The sequence below is a fragment of the Cebus imitator genome, unplaced genomic scaffold, assembly GCF_001604975.1.
Source record: "Cebus imitator isolate Cc_AM_T3 unplaced genomic scaffold, Cebus_imitator-1.0 Scaffold8, whole genome shotgun sequence".
In the NCBI taxonomy this organism is placed as follows: Eukaryota; Metazoa; Chordata; class Mammalia; order Primates; family Cebidae; genus Cebus; species Cebus imitator.
Window position 1 is genome coordinate 2,391,875 of NW_016107323.1, and position 17,895 is coordinate 2,409,769.

Here is a 17,895-nt window from a genome sequence, read left to right on the forward strand (position 1 = left end):
GTGTGTGTGTGTGTGTGTGTGTGTGAATTATCACCGCTTGGTTTGAAGAATATAACTTAATATGTAACATAGCAATTCATTTACCTGTGAATATTTCTGGTATATTTTATAGAGTCTATATAGTATAGTGATCATTAAAGGCATTAATAGACTTATTGTTTTAAAATGTAAAGATGTATATGACCTTTTCTTTCTTTCAAAAGATATAAGTATGTTCTTCATAATGGAATTTGGCATGTGGGAGGAAACTCTCACATCAATAAATGTTTGAATCTGTATAATACCGAAGACATGCTGGACAGTATGACTCAGTTTTTAATGTATAAGACAGGCCGATTAGCTCTCCAAGGACCATCTGTGTGTAGGAACCAAGATATTTTGTCTACTTAAAATTACTCCATGCAGGCCAGGCATGGTGGCTCATGCCTGTAATCCCAGCACTTTGGGAGGCCAAGGCGGGTGGATCACAAGGTCAGGAGATCGAGACCAGCCTGGCTAACATGCTGAAACCCTGTCTCTACTAAAATTAGCCAGGCATGGTGGCATATGCCTGTAGTCCCTGATACTCAGGAGGCTGAGACAGGAGAATTGCTTGAACCCACGAGGCGGAGGTTACAGTGAGCCGAGATTGCACCACTGCACTCCAGCCTGGGCAAGACTCCATCTCAAAAAACAAGAAAAAAGAGAAAAAAATTACTCAGTGCAGTAAATTGTAGCTGGCTTGCATTATCATTCACTAGGAATAAAATTCTGTTTGTGTCGTGCATGATATATATATTAAATTTAGTTTCCCTTCAGATATTTTACTATGTATTTTAAAAGAGTTTTTTTTTTTTTTTGGAGCCAGGGAAGGACAAAGATAAGAAGGTGTAGTGGGTTGAATGATAGCCCCCCAAAAGTTATGTCCATATTTTCATCTCTGCAGTGAGTGAATACAGTCTTATTTGGAGAAGGATCTTTGCAAAGGTAATAAAGCTAAGGATTTTGAGATGAGAAGATTTTACGAGATTATCTGAGTAGGCTCTAAATCCAATGAGAAGGGTATTTATGAGAGACATAAGAGGAGAAGACAGACATAGAAGAGAAAGTGATGTGAAAATGGAGGTGGAGCAGAGAGGGGCCACAAGCCAAAGAATGCCAAGGAATGCTCACTGTACCAGAAGCCAGGAGATGCTTGGAATGGATGCTTCCCTAAGGCCTCTGGAAGAAGTGTGGATCTGCTAACACCTTGATTTTGTACTTCTGGCCTCCAGATCTATGAGTGCCTAGATTTTTATTGTTTAAACCACCTAGTTTGTGGTAATTTGTTATAGCAGCCATGGAAACCAAGACAATATTTTTCTGCAGTTGTTCAGGAATGGGACAAAATTAGAAAATAAGAAAATGTATTAAACTCTATACCTGGAGTATAAATAATTCTTTGCTGAAATAAATACAGCATGATGCAATCTCAGTATGATTCATAAAGTCCTTCAGGACTGTTCAGAACCTTAGCCATTACTAGGAAACATAAAATTTTTTATATAAAACATAAAGAATGTTTGAGAGGGTTTTTTTTTTTTTTTTTTTTTTTCCTTCCTGACATCTAATTCTCCCAACACCAAGTGTCCTAAAATTCAATTCAATTCTAACACTACCCGGAGTTAGTGTCAGCCTCCACAGGTTTAACAGATCAGTCCCACAAGACTGCCCTCACTTCAGACTCTAGTTGCAAATATCCGGCTTCTGGGTTGCCACACTTCTGTCAGCTTGGCTATGGATTTGGGGATCTTCACAAATCTTCTCCTCAGGCCCAATGATTTGCTAGAATTAGCTTATAGGACTCAGGAGGACACTTTCCTCATGTTTACTGTTTGATCATAAAGGGTCTGAATGAATAGCCAGTGGAAGAGGTACTTGGGGAAGTCTGGAAGCATCCCAAGTGCAGAAGCCTCTAACCCCAGTGGAGTTGGGCTATGCCACAGTCCTGGTGCATAGATATGTTCACCAACCTGGAAGCTCACTGAATCCAGTGATATGGTTTAACTGTGTCTCCACCCAGATCTCACCTTGAATTGTAATAATCCCCACATGTCAAGAGTGGAGCCAGATGGAGATAACTAAATCATGTAGAGTTTCCCCCATACTGTTCTTGTGGTAGTGAATAAGTCTTACAAGATCTGATGGTTTTATAAATGGGAGTTCTCCTGCACAAGCTCTCTTGCCTGCTGCCATGTAAGATGTGACTTTGCTCCTCCTTTGTCTTCTGCCATGACTGTGAGGCCTCCACAGCCATGTGGAACTGTGAGTCCCTTAAACTGTTTCCTTATAAATTACCCAGTCTAGGGTATGTCTTTATTAGTTTGAGAACACACTAATACATCCAGTTATTTTGAGGTTTTTGTAGGTGCTGTGGTTTGAATGTATCCCCCAAAGTTCATGTGTTGGAAACTTAATCCCCAATGCAGTCGTGTTGGGAGGTGGGGCAATAAGAAGTGATTAGGGCTTGAGACCTCTGCTCCCATGAATGGATTAATATGTTTAATCATCAATAAATTAGGGGATGAGAGGAGTGGGTTGGTTATTGAGAGAAAGGGCTGTTATAAAAGCAAGTTTGGCCCCTTCTTGCTCTCCTGCTGCCTTGCCCTTCTACCTTCTGCCACGGGATAGAGCAGCATAATGGCCCTCACCAGATGTGAGCCTCCCAATCTTGGACTTCCCAGCCTCTAGACTGTAAGAAGTAAATTTATTTTCTTTATAAATTACCCAGTCTGTGGTATTCTGTTACAGCAACACAAAAAGGACCAAGACACCAGTAGGACTGGTTAAATCCTTGGGCACTGGTTGTTAACTCAATCTCCAGCCCCTCTTTTCTCTCTGCAGGTGGCAGGGTGGAGCTTAAAGTCCCAAGCTTCTAATCAAGGCTTGTTCTTTCTAGCAAACAGCCCCCATCCTGAAGCTATATCTGAGCTTGGCCATATATAAAGAGTCACCTCATTAGAAGTCTCACAGAGAGAGGCTCCTGTCACTCATCACTCAGGAAATTCCAGGGGTTTTAGGAGCTCTGTACTAGGAACCAGGGACAAAGTTGTAACTTTTTTTCTTTTCCTTTGGGAAGTTGTGTGTTAGGGAGTCGTATTCTCATTACCCTGGTTACAAGCTTATCAATAACCACCATGTGGCCGGGTGTGATGGCTCATGCCTTAATCCCAGTGCTTTGGGAGGCCGAGGTGGGCAGATCACCTGAAGTTGGGAGTTCGAGACCAGCCTGACCAACCTGAAGAAACTAAAAATACAAAATTATCTCTACTAAAAATACAAACTTAGCCAGGCATGGTGGTGCATGCCTGTAATCCCAGCTACTTGGGAGGCTGAGGCAGGATAATCCCTTGAACCCGGGAGGTGGAGGTTGCAATGAACTGAGATTGTGCCATTGCACTCCAGCCTGGGCAACAAGAGCAAAACTCTATCTCAAAAAAACAAAAACAAAAAACCCCACCATGTTTCCTTGTTTCTAAGATGCACATTTTCTTTCCTATTAAAACATGGAGCATATTTTACAATCACACATATATACACACACATGCTTCATGGAGTGTTTCTGACTTCTGACTTCTTTGCCCCACTCCTACCGTTGCAGTTATTCCGTCGATGATGGCCTTCCAAAGGAGGGCCGTTTTAGAACAGAGGGAATGGTCTTTTGACTTTGTTTTAAATGATGTGGCACTATGCATTTCCCTTGGGCCTGCTGGGATGTTAAATGATGAGCCCAGCAGGGAAGAGGCCCTTGATGTTGCCCATAGCTTGGTGCAATCAAGGTAAAGTGGATGGAGAGTTTCTGATGCTGATTAAGCACTGAATGCACAACATACGGCCATTTGTAAACTCATTTCTCATTTCATACATGTTACTGTGCTTTGCCTTCCTAGCTGCATTTGTTGGCCCAGTATGTCTTTGTTTATTAGACGCTGAAACAAAGTGCTTTAGTGACTGTTAGACAAATATTGGAGCAGGGACCTGACTCCAGTCATCTGCCTTCTGATTCCACACTGTTCTTCCCCATCACCCTGTTGCCGTTCCTGAGATGTAGCGGAGGCAGCCTTGGCCACTCTCTTCTTCCTGTGGATTGTAGTAGATCGCCCCTAGTCTTTAAATGTTGAGGACTCACCAGAGTATGGTGACTCACACCTGTAATGCCAGCACTTGGGGAGGCCAAGGCAGATGGATCACTTGAGGTCAGGAGTTCAAGACCAGCCTGGCCAACATGGAGAAACCCTGTCTCCACTAAAAATACAGAAAAAATTAGCTAGCATTGTGGCAGGTGCCTATAATTCCAGCTATTTAGGAGGCTGAGGCAGGAGAATCGCTTGAAACTGGGGAGCGGAGGTTGTGGTGAGCCGAGATTGTGCCACTGCACTCCAGCCTGGGCAACAGAGTGAGACTCCATCTCAAAAAAAAAAAAAGTTGGGGACTCATGGTCCACATTGTAATCATTGTTTTCTTCTCTGTGTAAAACTTGCAGAATCAAAGGCTCACCTTTGGCTCTCCATTCCCTGACTATAGGAAAACCCAAACACATCCTTTTCCACAAAAATAAAAAAGAAAATAAAAGCTAAAAAGATATTATTTTCTTTCTAGATGTAAACTGAAAATTCTAATCCCCTGAACCAATTAAATGGACCCCTCCTGTTGGCTAAAGGCATTCCTAAGTTAACCTGAAAAACTAGTTCAGGCCATAATGGGAAGTGGGGATTGTACATACCTGATTATACCCTCCTTCCTTTGAAAGTCAGGCACAGCCGACCAGCATTTAACATTAAAACAGTCCTTAAGACTGACAAAGCAGACTCTTTGTAGCAATAAGATACTGACATGACAGATAGCAGGCTCTAAAAGATCTCAGGTTGGGTGTGGTGGCTCATGCCTGTAATCCTAACACTCTGGGAGGCTGAGGCAATTGGATTGCCTGAGCTCAGGAGTTCGAGACCAGTCTGGGCAATATGGTGAAACCCTGTCTCTATTAAAAAATACAAAAATTGGCAGGGCATGGTGGTGCACACCTGTAATCCTAGCTACTCAGGAGGCTGAGGCAAGAAAATAGCTTGAACCCAGGAGGTGGAGGTTGCAGTGATCTGAGATGGCACCACTGTACTCCAGCCTGGGTAACAGTGCGAGACTCCAAATGAAATAAAAAATAAAAATAAAAGAAGTCAAAGTATTTTACTCCAAAATATATTTCTTTGACATACTTTGAAATGGCCTAGCAAAGCTATCACTTGTGGGGGAAAATCTATATTCTGTAGAGAATTCTCTTCTCTTTCCACATCTTTTTCCTGATCCAGGAGAGAATTAACTTCCTTTACATTAAGGTGTAAAGATAAAGGAAGATGTGCTACAAGGTAAGTAAATAAGCCTGTGGGGAAAGTTATTGCCAAATTGTAAGAACAATTCAACAATGATATTAATTTTGCCTCTGAAATACTGCAAATTAAAAGCTGATCCTAAAAGTAATTGAGGCTATGTCTCAAATTCTTTTAAGGCTTTGACTAAACCTAAACTTTGTAATAAACTTAGTTCCTTTCTTCAGGGAAGAACATTTCTATGCTGTTATTATTGTTTAAATTATATATATGTAAACTGCTTTAGAATCAGAGATTATTAAACCAAAAAATCCTAAACTTAAAAAAAATGTTACATAGGAAAAACTGCCAACAGTAGAGTGTTTTGATAGCAAAAAATAAACAAAAGATTAGTGCCACCATAAATCCATGAAAATGAGTGTTCTGTTTTAGAGTCAAACAAGCATGAGAATCTAGAAGAAAATCTATGTAAATCAAAAAGTATCTCAGATAGGTCTCAATCAATTTAGAAGTTTATTTTGCCAAAGTTAAAGACATGCCTGTGACATAGCCTCAGAAGGTCTTGAGAACATGTGCCCAGGGTGGTCAGGCTATAGCTTGGTTTTATATGTTGTAGGGAGACATACGATGCCAATCTATTCATGTATGATGTATATTGGTTTGGTCCAGGACAACTCAAAGGCGGTGGGGTGTGGGGGGTTATTTCCAGGTCATAGGTGGATTCCAAGATGCCCTGATCAGCAATTGGTTGAAAGAATTTATTTAAAAATCTGGAATCAATCGATGCCTGGAATTGTCTGAGTTAAGATAAGGGGTTGTGGAGACCGAGGTTGTATTATGCAGATGAAGCTCCTTTAAATGTTTCTTATCAGACTTAAAAAGGTGCCAGGCTTGGACACAGTGGTTCACGCCTGTAATCCCAGCACTTTGGGAGACTGAGGCAGGCAGATCACCTGAGGTCAGGAGTTCGAGACCAGCCTGGCCAACATGGTGAAACCCTATTTCTACTAAAAAAAATACAAAAATTAGCTGGTGTGGTGGTGGGCACCTGTATCCCAGCTACTCAGGAGGCTGAGGCAGGAGACTTGCTTAAACCTGGGAGGTGGAGGTTGCAGTGAGCCAAGATTGCACCATTGCATTCCAGCCTGGGCGACATACCAAGACTCCATCTCAAAAAACAAACAAAAAAAATAGAGGTGCCAGACACTAAGTTAATTCTCTCCTAGACCAGGAAAAAGACCTGGAAAGGGAAGAGAATTCTCTACAGAATATAGATTTTTTTTCCCCCACAAGCAACAGCTTTGCTTTGCCATTTCAAAATATATCAAAGAAATATATTTTGGAGTAAAATACTTTGACTTCTTTTATTTTTATTTTTTATTTCATTTGGAGTCTCGTGCTGTTACCCAGGCGGTAGTGCAGTGGTGCCATCTCAGCTTACTGCAACCTCCACTTCCTGGATTCAAGCTATTTTCTTGCCTCAGCCTCCTGAGTAGCTAGGATTACAGATGTGCACCACCATGCCCAGCCAATTTTTGTATTTAATAGAGACAGGGTTTCACCATGTTGCCCAGGCTGGTCTTGAACTCTGTGACTTGTGCAGAAGTTATTTTAATTTTAAAATTAAAATATTAACAAGTGTCACTTCTATATGCACCAGCTTTGTTTTAAGTGTTTACATTGCCTTTTTATACATTGTCTTTTAAAATCTTCACAATAACCTTTGAGAAAGATACTCTTTTACCCTCACTTGACATGAGGGAAGGAGGTCTTAAGAGGTTAAAAAATGCTTAATAACATATATCTTGTAAGAGCTGGAATCAAGTACTGTGCCTCCCAAATAAAGATATTGGGAGGAGGAAATGTTGTGGGCAGAAAATCTGTGAGAAGTAGTGGGGATGGGGACCAAAAGAGATGGCCTGTCTTTTTCGCTTGGGTGGTATTTTAGGGTTCTCCAGAGGGACAGAACTAATAGGACAGATGAATGTGTGAAGGGGAGTTTATTAAGGAGAATTGACTAACACGATCACAAGGCGAAGTCCCACAATAGACTATCTGCAAGCTGAGGAGCAACACAGCCAGTCCCAGTCCCAGTACCTCAAAAGTAGGAAAGCCAACAGTGTACCCTTCAGTCTATGTCTGAAGGCCCATGAGCCCCTGGCAAACTATTGGTCTAAGAGTCCAAAAGCTGAAGAACCTGGAGTCTGATGTTTGAGGGCAGGAAGCATCCAGCTTAGGAGACAGTTGAAGGCCAGAAGACTCAGCAAGTCTGCTCTTTCTGCCTTCTTCCTGCTTTATTCTAGCTGCGCTGGCAGCTCATTAGATGGTGCCCACCCAGATTAGGGGTGGGTCTGCCTCTTCCAGTCCACTGACTGAAATGTTAATCTCTTTTGGCAGCACCCTCACAGACACACCCAGGAATGATATTTTGCGTGCTTCAGTTCAATCAAGTTGACACTCCATATTAAGCATCACAAGTGGACGGAAAGCCAGTGGGAGCAGAGTTAGGGATGCATGTGGCTCTTTTTGGAACTAGGCTGGTGTCTGTGAGGCTTCCTAATTAATGTAGTCCATTGCTTGCATTAGTGCACAGTATGACTCAACCATGCCATGCAGACACCAACTTTGAAGGTGTGTGGCTTAGAAAAGAAAATGTTTCTTGAAGTCTGCCAGTTTTAAAATTCGTAAAATGGGAGGTTGGATTAGGTGATCTGTAAAATCTTTTTCGGAACTGGCACCTTGTAATTTACAGGAATTGTTAAAGATGGATAGAATAGATTCCAAAGCTAAGATTTGAAACTTAAACTAAATTTGAAATTTAAGATTGGCATTTTAGGTCAGGTGCAGTGGTTCATGCCTGTAATCCTAGCACTTTGGGTGATCAAAATGGGAGGATTGCTTGAGCCCAGGAGTTGGAGGGTAGCCTGGGCAACATGGTGAAAACCTATCTCAAGAAAAAATATAAAAATTAACCGGCCCTGGTGGTATGCACCTGTATTCCCAGCTACCCAGGATGCTGAGGTGCGAGGATCACTTGAGCCCAGGAAGCAGAGGTTGCAGTGAGCTGAGATTGCATCACTGCACTCCAGCCTGGGCGACAAAGTGGGACTGTGTTTCAAAAAAAAAAAAAAATTGAATTTTATGCTATTTTGCCCTCCTTTCTCTGTTTTTGAAATTTTTAAAAAACAATTTTCTTATCTCTTTAGGAATATTACTGTATTTTAGTTAGGTATTAGGCAACATTTTTATAGCAAAACTATCACACCAACATAAACCTATCTTTTTTTTTCTCTAGGCCCTGCAGGAGCAGCTAAAGATGTGTAAGTATTGAATATTAATGACTTTATAAGCTCTCTTTCTGAGGAAGTTGCTGTTTTTCATGATTATGACCTTTAGGTCTCTGTAGGTATGTCTGAAAAGACATGAAAATACTTCGTGTATAATGCATATGTGAAGATGATCATTTGGTTTGTAACTAAAGTGCTATTTGGAGAATGTTCTTTGTGCTTTTCATTTTAGCCTTTTAGTTGCCTGGGCACTTTAACTCAGGATCGTAAGAAGGAGAAATGTTGAATTGTGTTTCCATCCCAACTTGTATAGTGATTATAGGAGAATTAAGCACGTAGCTTCTATGACTGTGCAGTGTTTTAGAGTTAGCCGGGGAGAAAAGGCTGGGGCCAAGCAGTTACCCAGTGCACACTGAGTTGTTTTAAAGTTGATAACTATATATTCGAGTGAATATATAGGGCTGTTCAGCACAGTCACATTGAGCTATCTTTAGAACATAGGACATTTAATAATGGGCATTTCCCTGTGGAGGGTTCTGGAGCTCAGGAGCATTCAGTATTTCCATGCCCCTACTCTGAGCATCCTCCTTCCTCTAATCTAGCTATCTCAAGGACATTGCAGCAGTTTACTCTTTTAAGAGTGTTTGTGGTTATCCAGTGGAGGATGGGATCAACTCTCCCACCCAAAACTGGGTTGGATGTCAAGACTGATTCACCACACCCTAGGAGGGTATGAAAAGATATATTACTCATATGAGCCTTTCTGGGGAGAGCAGGGCAGCCATCCAGATGAGTCTGTTCAGCTTGAGTGAAGGAAAGGATGTGAGTGATTTTGGTTGGAGAGTGGGCTGTGGTGAGGCTACTTATGAATGGGCAGAGGTTTGCTTTTCCTGGTGGCACAAGGAAGAATTGCCCCTCCTTTCTTATTGGCTTATACAGATGTGTGGCAAAAGGGGAGTAATGGGGCTCGAAAGCTGTCAATGGTCAAATATCAAAAATAGGGCCAGGCCTGGCGGCTCACACCTGTAATCCCAGCATTTTGGGAGGCTGAGGAGGGTGGATTACTTGAGGTCAAGAGTTCAAGACCAGCCTGGCCAGCATATTAAAACCCTGTCTCTACTAAAAATACAAAAAATTAGCCAGGTGCAGTGGTGGGTGCCTGTAATCCCAGCTAGCTGGAAGGCTGAGGCAGGAGAATTGCTTGAACCCGGAAGGTGGAGGTTGCAGTGAGCTGAGATTGCACCACTGCACTCCAGCCTGGTTGACAGAGCCAGACTCTGTCTCAAAGAAAAAAAAAGTCAGACTTTCTTATTTCTTATTACAAAAAATTTAGAGAAGATGAGAATGGGGTCATAAAGCTTTCTGGGAATTAAATATGCATTTTTAAAATCAGGACTTTAGATATAAAGGAAGTAGTAATCAATTGCTTTTAACTCCTCGTTACAGTGTTGTAGCTTATTACCCAAACATTTAGCAACAGTAAGTCGTGTACTCTGACCTTATTCCTATTATTGCAGTATTTTGGTCTCTCCTTCAGTAGCTCCCTTCAATTTCTATATGTGTTGCCAGATTACTTTTCCTCAAGCACTGCCCTGCACTGGTATAGGACCTCTGCTCAAAACCTTTCAATTATTCCCCATTGTCTACTGGACTGAACCCAGGATTTATTAGGAATAGGAAGAGCATTTATGTTTTAGCCTCAAACCGACTGGCTTGCATGACATGGGAGGAGATGCTGCAGTGAGGAGCGAGCAGGGCCCAGGACTGGGAGGGCGGTACAGAGCTGCTCCAGGCCGCTCTTCTCACGGGGCTCCAGCTACCTCATGTTTCCTGCTCCTGTCCGTGTGTTTTGCCATGCCCACTGCCTGGAATGGCCCTTTCCCTTTCCGTTTATAGAAATGCCATCTGTTCTGTAGGGCTTGTGTGTCATCCTTCGTGAGAAGTATTTCCTGGATCTCTCAGCTGCATAGTGTGTCTTTCTCCTCAGAACCCTCACAGCATTTTGGACCTTTTTGTGATGCATCGTGTTGGGTTTATATTGTAGTTCTTCACGTTCTTGTCTTGTCTTCTTTGGGGATTAAGAGTGGGGGAGTGTCTTACTCATTTTATAGTGCTCTAGAGTTATTCATATCATGCTTTGATCATAGTTTGTGTTGAATAAATAGTTGTTGAATCAATTCCATCATTTCTCTTCAAGGACAGAGTGATTTCATGACACCTTTCTTTTTCCAATGAAATTTAGTGATGATTTTGTCAGCAGAATTAACTGTTCCAGGATGTCAGATGCCATTTAACTATTTAACTATTTCACTCTTTTAAATTCTGAATTCTTCAGATTTAGGTTTTCTATGACTATACCTCATTCTGTGTCCTATAACTTTAAAATAAAGTAATTTTATGAAATATATGACCTTTTAAAAATAAATGCAGTAAATTTAACTGGAAAAAGTTAAGGAATGTTATCGTATTACTTTTCCTTAGACAAAAAGTATATTCAAACACATTCAATTTTTTTTAAGTGGAAGCTATAGATTTATAAGTCTCGACTATAATATTAGGTGATACCATGATTGAATGACAAGCTAAGAAATTAAGATGACTTAAATTTTTTATTATGCACATTAAATTTTTTAAAAAAATTCTAAGCAGACTGATGCCAAACCAGAAGAATTGGCCAAAGTAATATAATAAGTACTGAGAGTAAAGAACTTTGAATAGGGCAGCCACAGTATTATACAGACCACAGAAAAGTCTTTGTAGGAAAATAGTAGTTATTTTTGGAAGCCAGAAATACTTTAATTACTCCCTTACTATATATTTAAAAAAATCAATTCTCTAGGAAAGGTCTGCAATTTTTACTCCTCTTCCTTTTTACCTATTTATTTGCTATTTTCTATAGCTGACAAGTCAGTATATAATAACAAATAGAATGATGCATCTGTCCTGAAGTACATCACTCTCTACTAGGGACCAAAATACGGTGTGATAATTGCTAATTATTACAATATTCAGAATTTAATGCTGGCCTGGGCATTGAAGGATGAACAAGACTTCATGCAGAAAAGGGGGAAAATGGCAATCCAGGGCAGAGGACAAGCATGAAAAAAGGCATGGGAGTGCAAGAGGACAGTAGGTCTGGGAACAGCCAGCCAGGTGGTATCCCCTGGAGCCTGTGGTACAGTCTGGGCAGAAGTGAAAGATGAGGTTGATGGCCAGGACTGGCTTGTGAAGGGCCTTGGGTGCAAGGCCAATAATTGTGCTTTTTTTTTTTTTTTTTTTTTTTTATGCATTCAAGAGCCAATAGAGATTTTAAGGTGGAGGAATTAAATGATTATGTTTGAGTTTTAGGGCAGTAACTCCCAAAGCAGTGTGACAGATGGGATGAGGGAGGGTGGAGGCATAGAAGAATAATGGAAGTGGGACTACAAGAGGGTCAGATGGCAGAGGGAAAGGAGGTGATGCATACAAGGTGCATTAGAAAATACAATTAGTAAGATGTGTTTAATGACTGAATGGGGAAGGAAAGGAAAGGAAATTCTGAAGTTAATGCTGCAGGCAAACTTGAGCCAAAGGAAGGGATGGCCGATAGTCCAAAGAGGTCACTGGGGCTGAAGGAGGACAGGAAGTCTTCGCTTGTTTCATCATAGTCACATTGGTCACCTTGGGGACTGTAGTTTCAGTTGAGCGGTGTGAATGACAACCAAGTCAAAGTGGAAGTGAGCCAGGTGTGAGGAAGTGGAGAGAGTGATGTGGGTCTTTCATTTTATGCTGTTTGGCAGTAAGGAGTGGAGAGATGTTGGTGGCTTTAAGAAGAGGCAACTTTTCAACTATATATCATGTTATAAAAAAGAATACCAAGGAAATTTGGAAAGTACAGGAAAGTATTTTTTAAGAGAAAAATTCAGTTCTTATTCTACCACCAGAGACAATCATTATGAACATTTTACACTTTTCTTTAAGTGTTTTTGGTTATTTTTTCTGTCCAGTGGTGAGTATGGTTGATTTTGTGTATTGAAGTTTGTTTTTCCTTTTGTCTTTTTTTTTTTTAAATTGTTTTTTGGCATGGAGGACGCATGGATATTATATTCCTGTAGGCTAAAAGGCAGGAACCAGGAGAGTAAGAAAAGCTGATGGTGGTTTGGGAAGGAGGTTTTCCTGTGGTGACAGAATAATGATGCAGGTAGATTCTACAACAGGCTAGAGAACTCAAAACCTAGCTAGGTTAACCTTCAAAACTTGAAAACATGGTTGATAATGTTTAGAAATTTAGTCACCATAAGAAGAAGCCTACATGCATATCAGAAAATGAACCTTTCTTTTCCTCTCTTTCTGTCTCTTTGAAATTAACGCCCTGAACAAAACAAACAAAAAAAGAGGTGAATTCAAGGTGATGCCATTTGGCAGCTTTCACAAACCTGCAAACATCAACCATGTTTTTATTTTAGTGTAGCAGATTCTTAGCTATTTGACACAAATAGGCTGTGTTGCGATATTTTTGGTAGGAAATGGCAGAAACCCAGTTTAAACTGGTCTAAACAAACAAACTCAAAGGAATTTATTGGCATTCGTAGTGGAAAAGCTCCAGGGACTTGGCTTCAGTCACAGCTGGATCCAGGTGATCAAACGACAACAAGAAACTGTCTTCTCTGGTTTCGTCTTCATTCTTAGGCAGCTTTCCCCAAGTGGTGACAAACAGGAGTAGTTTATATCTTATCAGCTTCGTAATTCCTGTGGAAAAAATAGCTTATTTTTCCTTGTAGTTTAATCAAAAGTCCTAGGGCTGGGCTTTCACTGGCCAGTTGGGGTCACGTTCCTATCTCTGAATCAGTCAGTGGGCCGGGAGAATGTGGGATTCTCATTGGCCAGGCTGTGGTCATGTGTTCACCACTGGAGCCAATCAATGTCATTAACCACATGGCCAAAGGGTGGGAGAGGGGCGATTCTTTACAGAAAAGTTGGGATGCCGTTACCAGAAAAGCGGGGAGCAATTGTAACTAGGCAAGCAGAAAGAATTGGAATTGAATTGAAGGCACGTTTTCTATGTAGGTCAATCTTCGTGTTCTTAAAAAAGTCTTTATTTAAAGTTTAAGTAATATTTATGAGAATATTATGAATATGTTTCAAATAAACAGTATTAAATAAGTTGAATCAAATGTAATGTTTACTGTTGAAAATAAAAAAAAAACCATAGCTACTCAATGTAAACAATCTAATTCAAATACTTCTTTTACTTAAAATAGGTAAAATGAATTTTATTGAGACTCTTTCCTTAGCAAGGCTATTTTGTTATTTATTATGGAAGGTAGCAAATATAGAGAAAAATATTTCAGAATGAAATAACATAAAACCCATTGGTGATTTGTATTTGTTTTTGTGTTTGGAAAAAAAGAAATGATGCATCTTTTATGTTGAGTTTCTTGAGATCCTTTATAAATTTCCCTTGTCTAATGCACCCATGTCAGCTGAGCCCTCTCTGCTCCTCATAGATCCAGACCTGAGAGAGTATCTGATGGGCTCTTTCCTCATCCATGTAGCAGAAAGCAGGGCTGTCTTCTGAGGGTGAAGGGGATGGGGTTGAAGTAGCATTGGAAAAGCCTGCATTTTGGAAGCAGAGAGACCTGTGTTTAAAATTCTCATCACCATTTACTAGCTGTGTTATATTGTGTCCTTAGTATAATTCTGTGAAATTGGCTTAATATAATAACTGTGCAGGGTAATTATCTTCATCATGATCATTATTACATTAGTAGCTAATCTTTACTGAGGACTGTGCACCATACACCGACTTCCAGTATTTTCTGTACATTATCACCTTTCATACCCATGATAATCTGATGGACAGAATAATGATGTTTCATTTTGTAAGTGAGGAGTTGGGGAGCACAGAGAACTGAAGTAACTGCTTGAGGAACAGATTACAAATACAGTATATTTAATATCCTAGGAAAATACTTGGCATCATGCTTGTTGCCCCTGGTGAATGACAGCTAGAATTATTAGTTTAAAATGTTGTTGAAAAAATTTGGCAGGGCCTCTGTTATGAATACTTGATGGCAGAAGACCCAACATACTGAGGGCCTTGGTGTGGTTAGAAGTCATATATTCATATTGGTAGCCACGATGAGATTTGCCTTAGGTAGGACTCTGTGAAATAGGAGCAGGAAGAGAGAAAGCAGATGGATAATTCATCCAGGGATGGAGAGGAATTGGGTGGTGACCAGCAAGTGTTGCAGAAACACTTGACTGCAAGACATATGCTAGGGAGAGACGGAAGAGACACAAGGGGCTGATGGATGGGAGGATGGGGAGGGATGGATGAACTGGAGCTGATGATGCAATAAGAAAGCAGGCTTCTTGAGAACGATGGAAATATCGAAAGGAAGATTTTTTTTTCTCCCTAGGGAGTGGGATTTTTTACTCTAAAACGTGGTAAAATATTTCCAAGAACTAAGCTCCACAGAGCACCCATGGGTGTATGTTATCAGAGCACACAGAAGTTGTTGGGATAGAAGAAGTCAGCAAAATATGAAGTGAGAGGTTAGATGGGTGGTTTTCATGGATTTTAAAATTGACCAAGCTAATGGTGCTTAGAAACAAAAACTTTGGGTCAGGGTCAAAATCTTTGGTGCACTAGGGACAGTTATGGTAGGGTTTAGACCCCAGAGAGGAGACGTTCTGAGTGAAAATGAAATTGCCTCACCTGTGAGAGCTCTGTGGGGAGGTGCAGAGCATGCTGGCTCCATCTCCTGTTAGGAGAAACTAGGAGAGGTGAGAACAAATTGCATATTCTTGGAAGTTTTGAGAAAAGTGATACCTGCAAGGGAAAGCAAAACTTCTTAAGGAGATGAAGAGAGCACTCTTGCCTTATATCAAACGTTGCTTCTACAACCAATACTGAAATCATTCCAAACACTGTGTGCTCCTTAGGAAGAGAACAACTAGGAGGAGAGCCAGAGAGTGCAGGGAATTTGCAGTCCAGCTCTTGATCCCTTGCTTCCGTACAAAGAAATGTTGACAGCATTCCTTTGAAGTGAATGTTACTCATCTCCAGTCATACATTCTGGAAGAAAGAAAGGGACTAATAATGGCCAAGGGGCTCATCCAGGGAGAAAAATAGAAAAAAATATCCAAAGAAGTCTTGAAATTGGGAAGAAATGAATGATAGTAAACATAGGCCAAAACAGCCAATGGCAAAACATAATTCAGTCGGAAGTCATTGTATAATTAAGGGTTTGCTAGAATGAATTGAAACCACCCCAAGGAGCCGGAACCATCATGAAAACATGTTATAAAGAAAATTAAATGATTATATTTTATCTGGAGAATTATAGTGTAGATGCAAGTAAACACAGTCAATTAATAAACCTACTCCAGAAGGCTATCATGAATGGTAACTAGAAACAGATCGGGAGAGCCATGGTCTCCAGGGTTTCCATATTCAATTTTTACTGTTTATGAATCAAAATAAGTTTAGTCTCTTTAGTGACACTGCAAATATGGAAAAAGAAAAGACTACTGGCTTTTTTTTTCTTTTTTGCTTTTTAGCTCAGCTCTAATAAGAATAGCTGTATATTTAGAACATTTTTCTTGATGAATAAGTAGAAAAGTCATTTCTTTGCCACATAACTTTGTTCTGGAAGGCTAAGGGAAGTGAGAACTTTCTGAATTTTCAGGCAAGTTGTAGCAAGGATGAGTTGGGAGATGCTGTTTTGGGTGGCTGGCTGCTTTCTAATATTTGTCATCTGTATTTGTCCTTGATCATGACATGGTTCCCTTATTTCACTGTTAAAATCTTTAGGTCACTTGGGATAGCTATTTTAAACAACCTGGAAACTGAGCAAATATAATGAAAAATTTTGACTACCATATTCCATAACTGAGGAAGAAAAAATAGATTCATATTTTATATAAACTGAATAAGGTTTCACTTAATGAAAGTGGTAGTTATTGATAAGGTAAATCATAGTAATGTGAAATGATTGTAAGGTTTAGGTGTTCCATACAGATATTTGGTTTTAAATAGGCATGCACAAAATACATTAACTAAAAAAAGCCAGGTAGGCGAAAGCCCACCTGCCGCAAAGAGCAGCCACAGACACATAGTAGTTATGGAGGCAGCCCACCTTCCAGAGCCCTGATCTAAAAGAAAGCAGAGCTTTTTATGATTAGAGAGACATTTGTTATCTCTGGTTCATTCAGAAAAAGTCTGTGACCCTAGTGTGAAACAGAAGGGTGCATAACTACCTAGAGAATCTGGATTAGCACTCATATTCACCCTGAGAAGGGTAAGAAGAGCACCTGGTTGGTTTTAGCAAGATCACAGGAAGTGGGCTAGAAGTAGAATTAATAAAAACTCTGAGACAGAGGAAACCCAAAGCTATCCATCTGTGATCTTAGTTGCAGTGGTTGCCTTTGGTCAGTTGCTTTTTTTTCTTTTCTTCTTTCTTTTTTGTGCATGCCAAGTGTCAAGCCAACTTTGGTAAGGTACATATCACTAAACAGTATCTTACTCTACAAGAGTGAGTCATGTTCAAACCATCAACTGAGGATTTATTTTTTCAACAATCCCAAACAACGTTGAAAGTGGGGAGAATATTAGTTACAGGGGTCCAACTTGAATAACAGTTTCTGCAAACAATTTTACTAATGCTGTGACTGAAAGTCCAATAAATACTTGTAAGCATGTGGCCTTAGGCCAGAAGATTATTATGCTACTCAGGGGGTGACTTGAACCTCGACTCATTCTTTCTCCTTGATCACCTGCTCTTTAATAAAAGAAGTTACATTTTTTGTTAACAAAAGGAGACCTGATTTTAATTAAATGCCCAATGTATTTTCTGTGTGTGTGTATGTGTGTGTATAAGAAAGAGAGAGAGAGAGACAGACAGACAGACAGACAGACAGACAGACAGACAGGATCTTGCTCTGTTGCCCAGGCTGAAGTGCAGTGGTGCGATCATGACTCACTGTAACCTCGACCTCCCAGGCTCAGGCAATCCTCCCATTTCAGCCTCCCGAGTAGCTGGGACTACAGGTGCAAGCCACTGTGCTTGGCTATTTTATTTTGTATTTTTTGAAGAGACAGGGTCTCCCTTTGTTGTCCCAGCTGATCTTGAGCTCCTGGGCTCAAGAGATCTGTCTGCCTCAGCTGCCCAAAGTGCTGAGATTCCAGATGTGAGCCACTGCACTGGGCCCAGTGTATTTTTTAAACCTGGTCCAAATTGGTAAATACATGTTCCATGGTTCTTAGGGAGTGTTTTCATGGTTTA

At 40.5% G+C, this 17,895-nt stretch overlaps 1 protein-coding gene across 1 annotated transcript in view; it reads left to right on the forward strand.

Moving 5' to 3' along the window:
- The window catches only part of CUNH12orf75 (chromosome unknown C12orf75 homolog), a 37,898-nt gene that overhangs the window by 8,725 nt on the left and 11,278 nt on the right, over window positions 1-17,895 (forward strand). Inside the window, exon 2 of the mRNA XM_017540675.1 lies at window positions 8,635-8,659. Coding sequence (XP_017396164.1) covers window positions 8,635-8,659 — 25 coding nt within the window. The remainder of the gene's footprint in view (window positions 1-8,634; window positions 8,660-17,895) is intronic.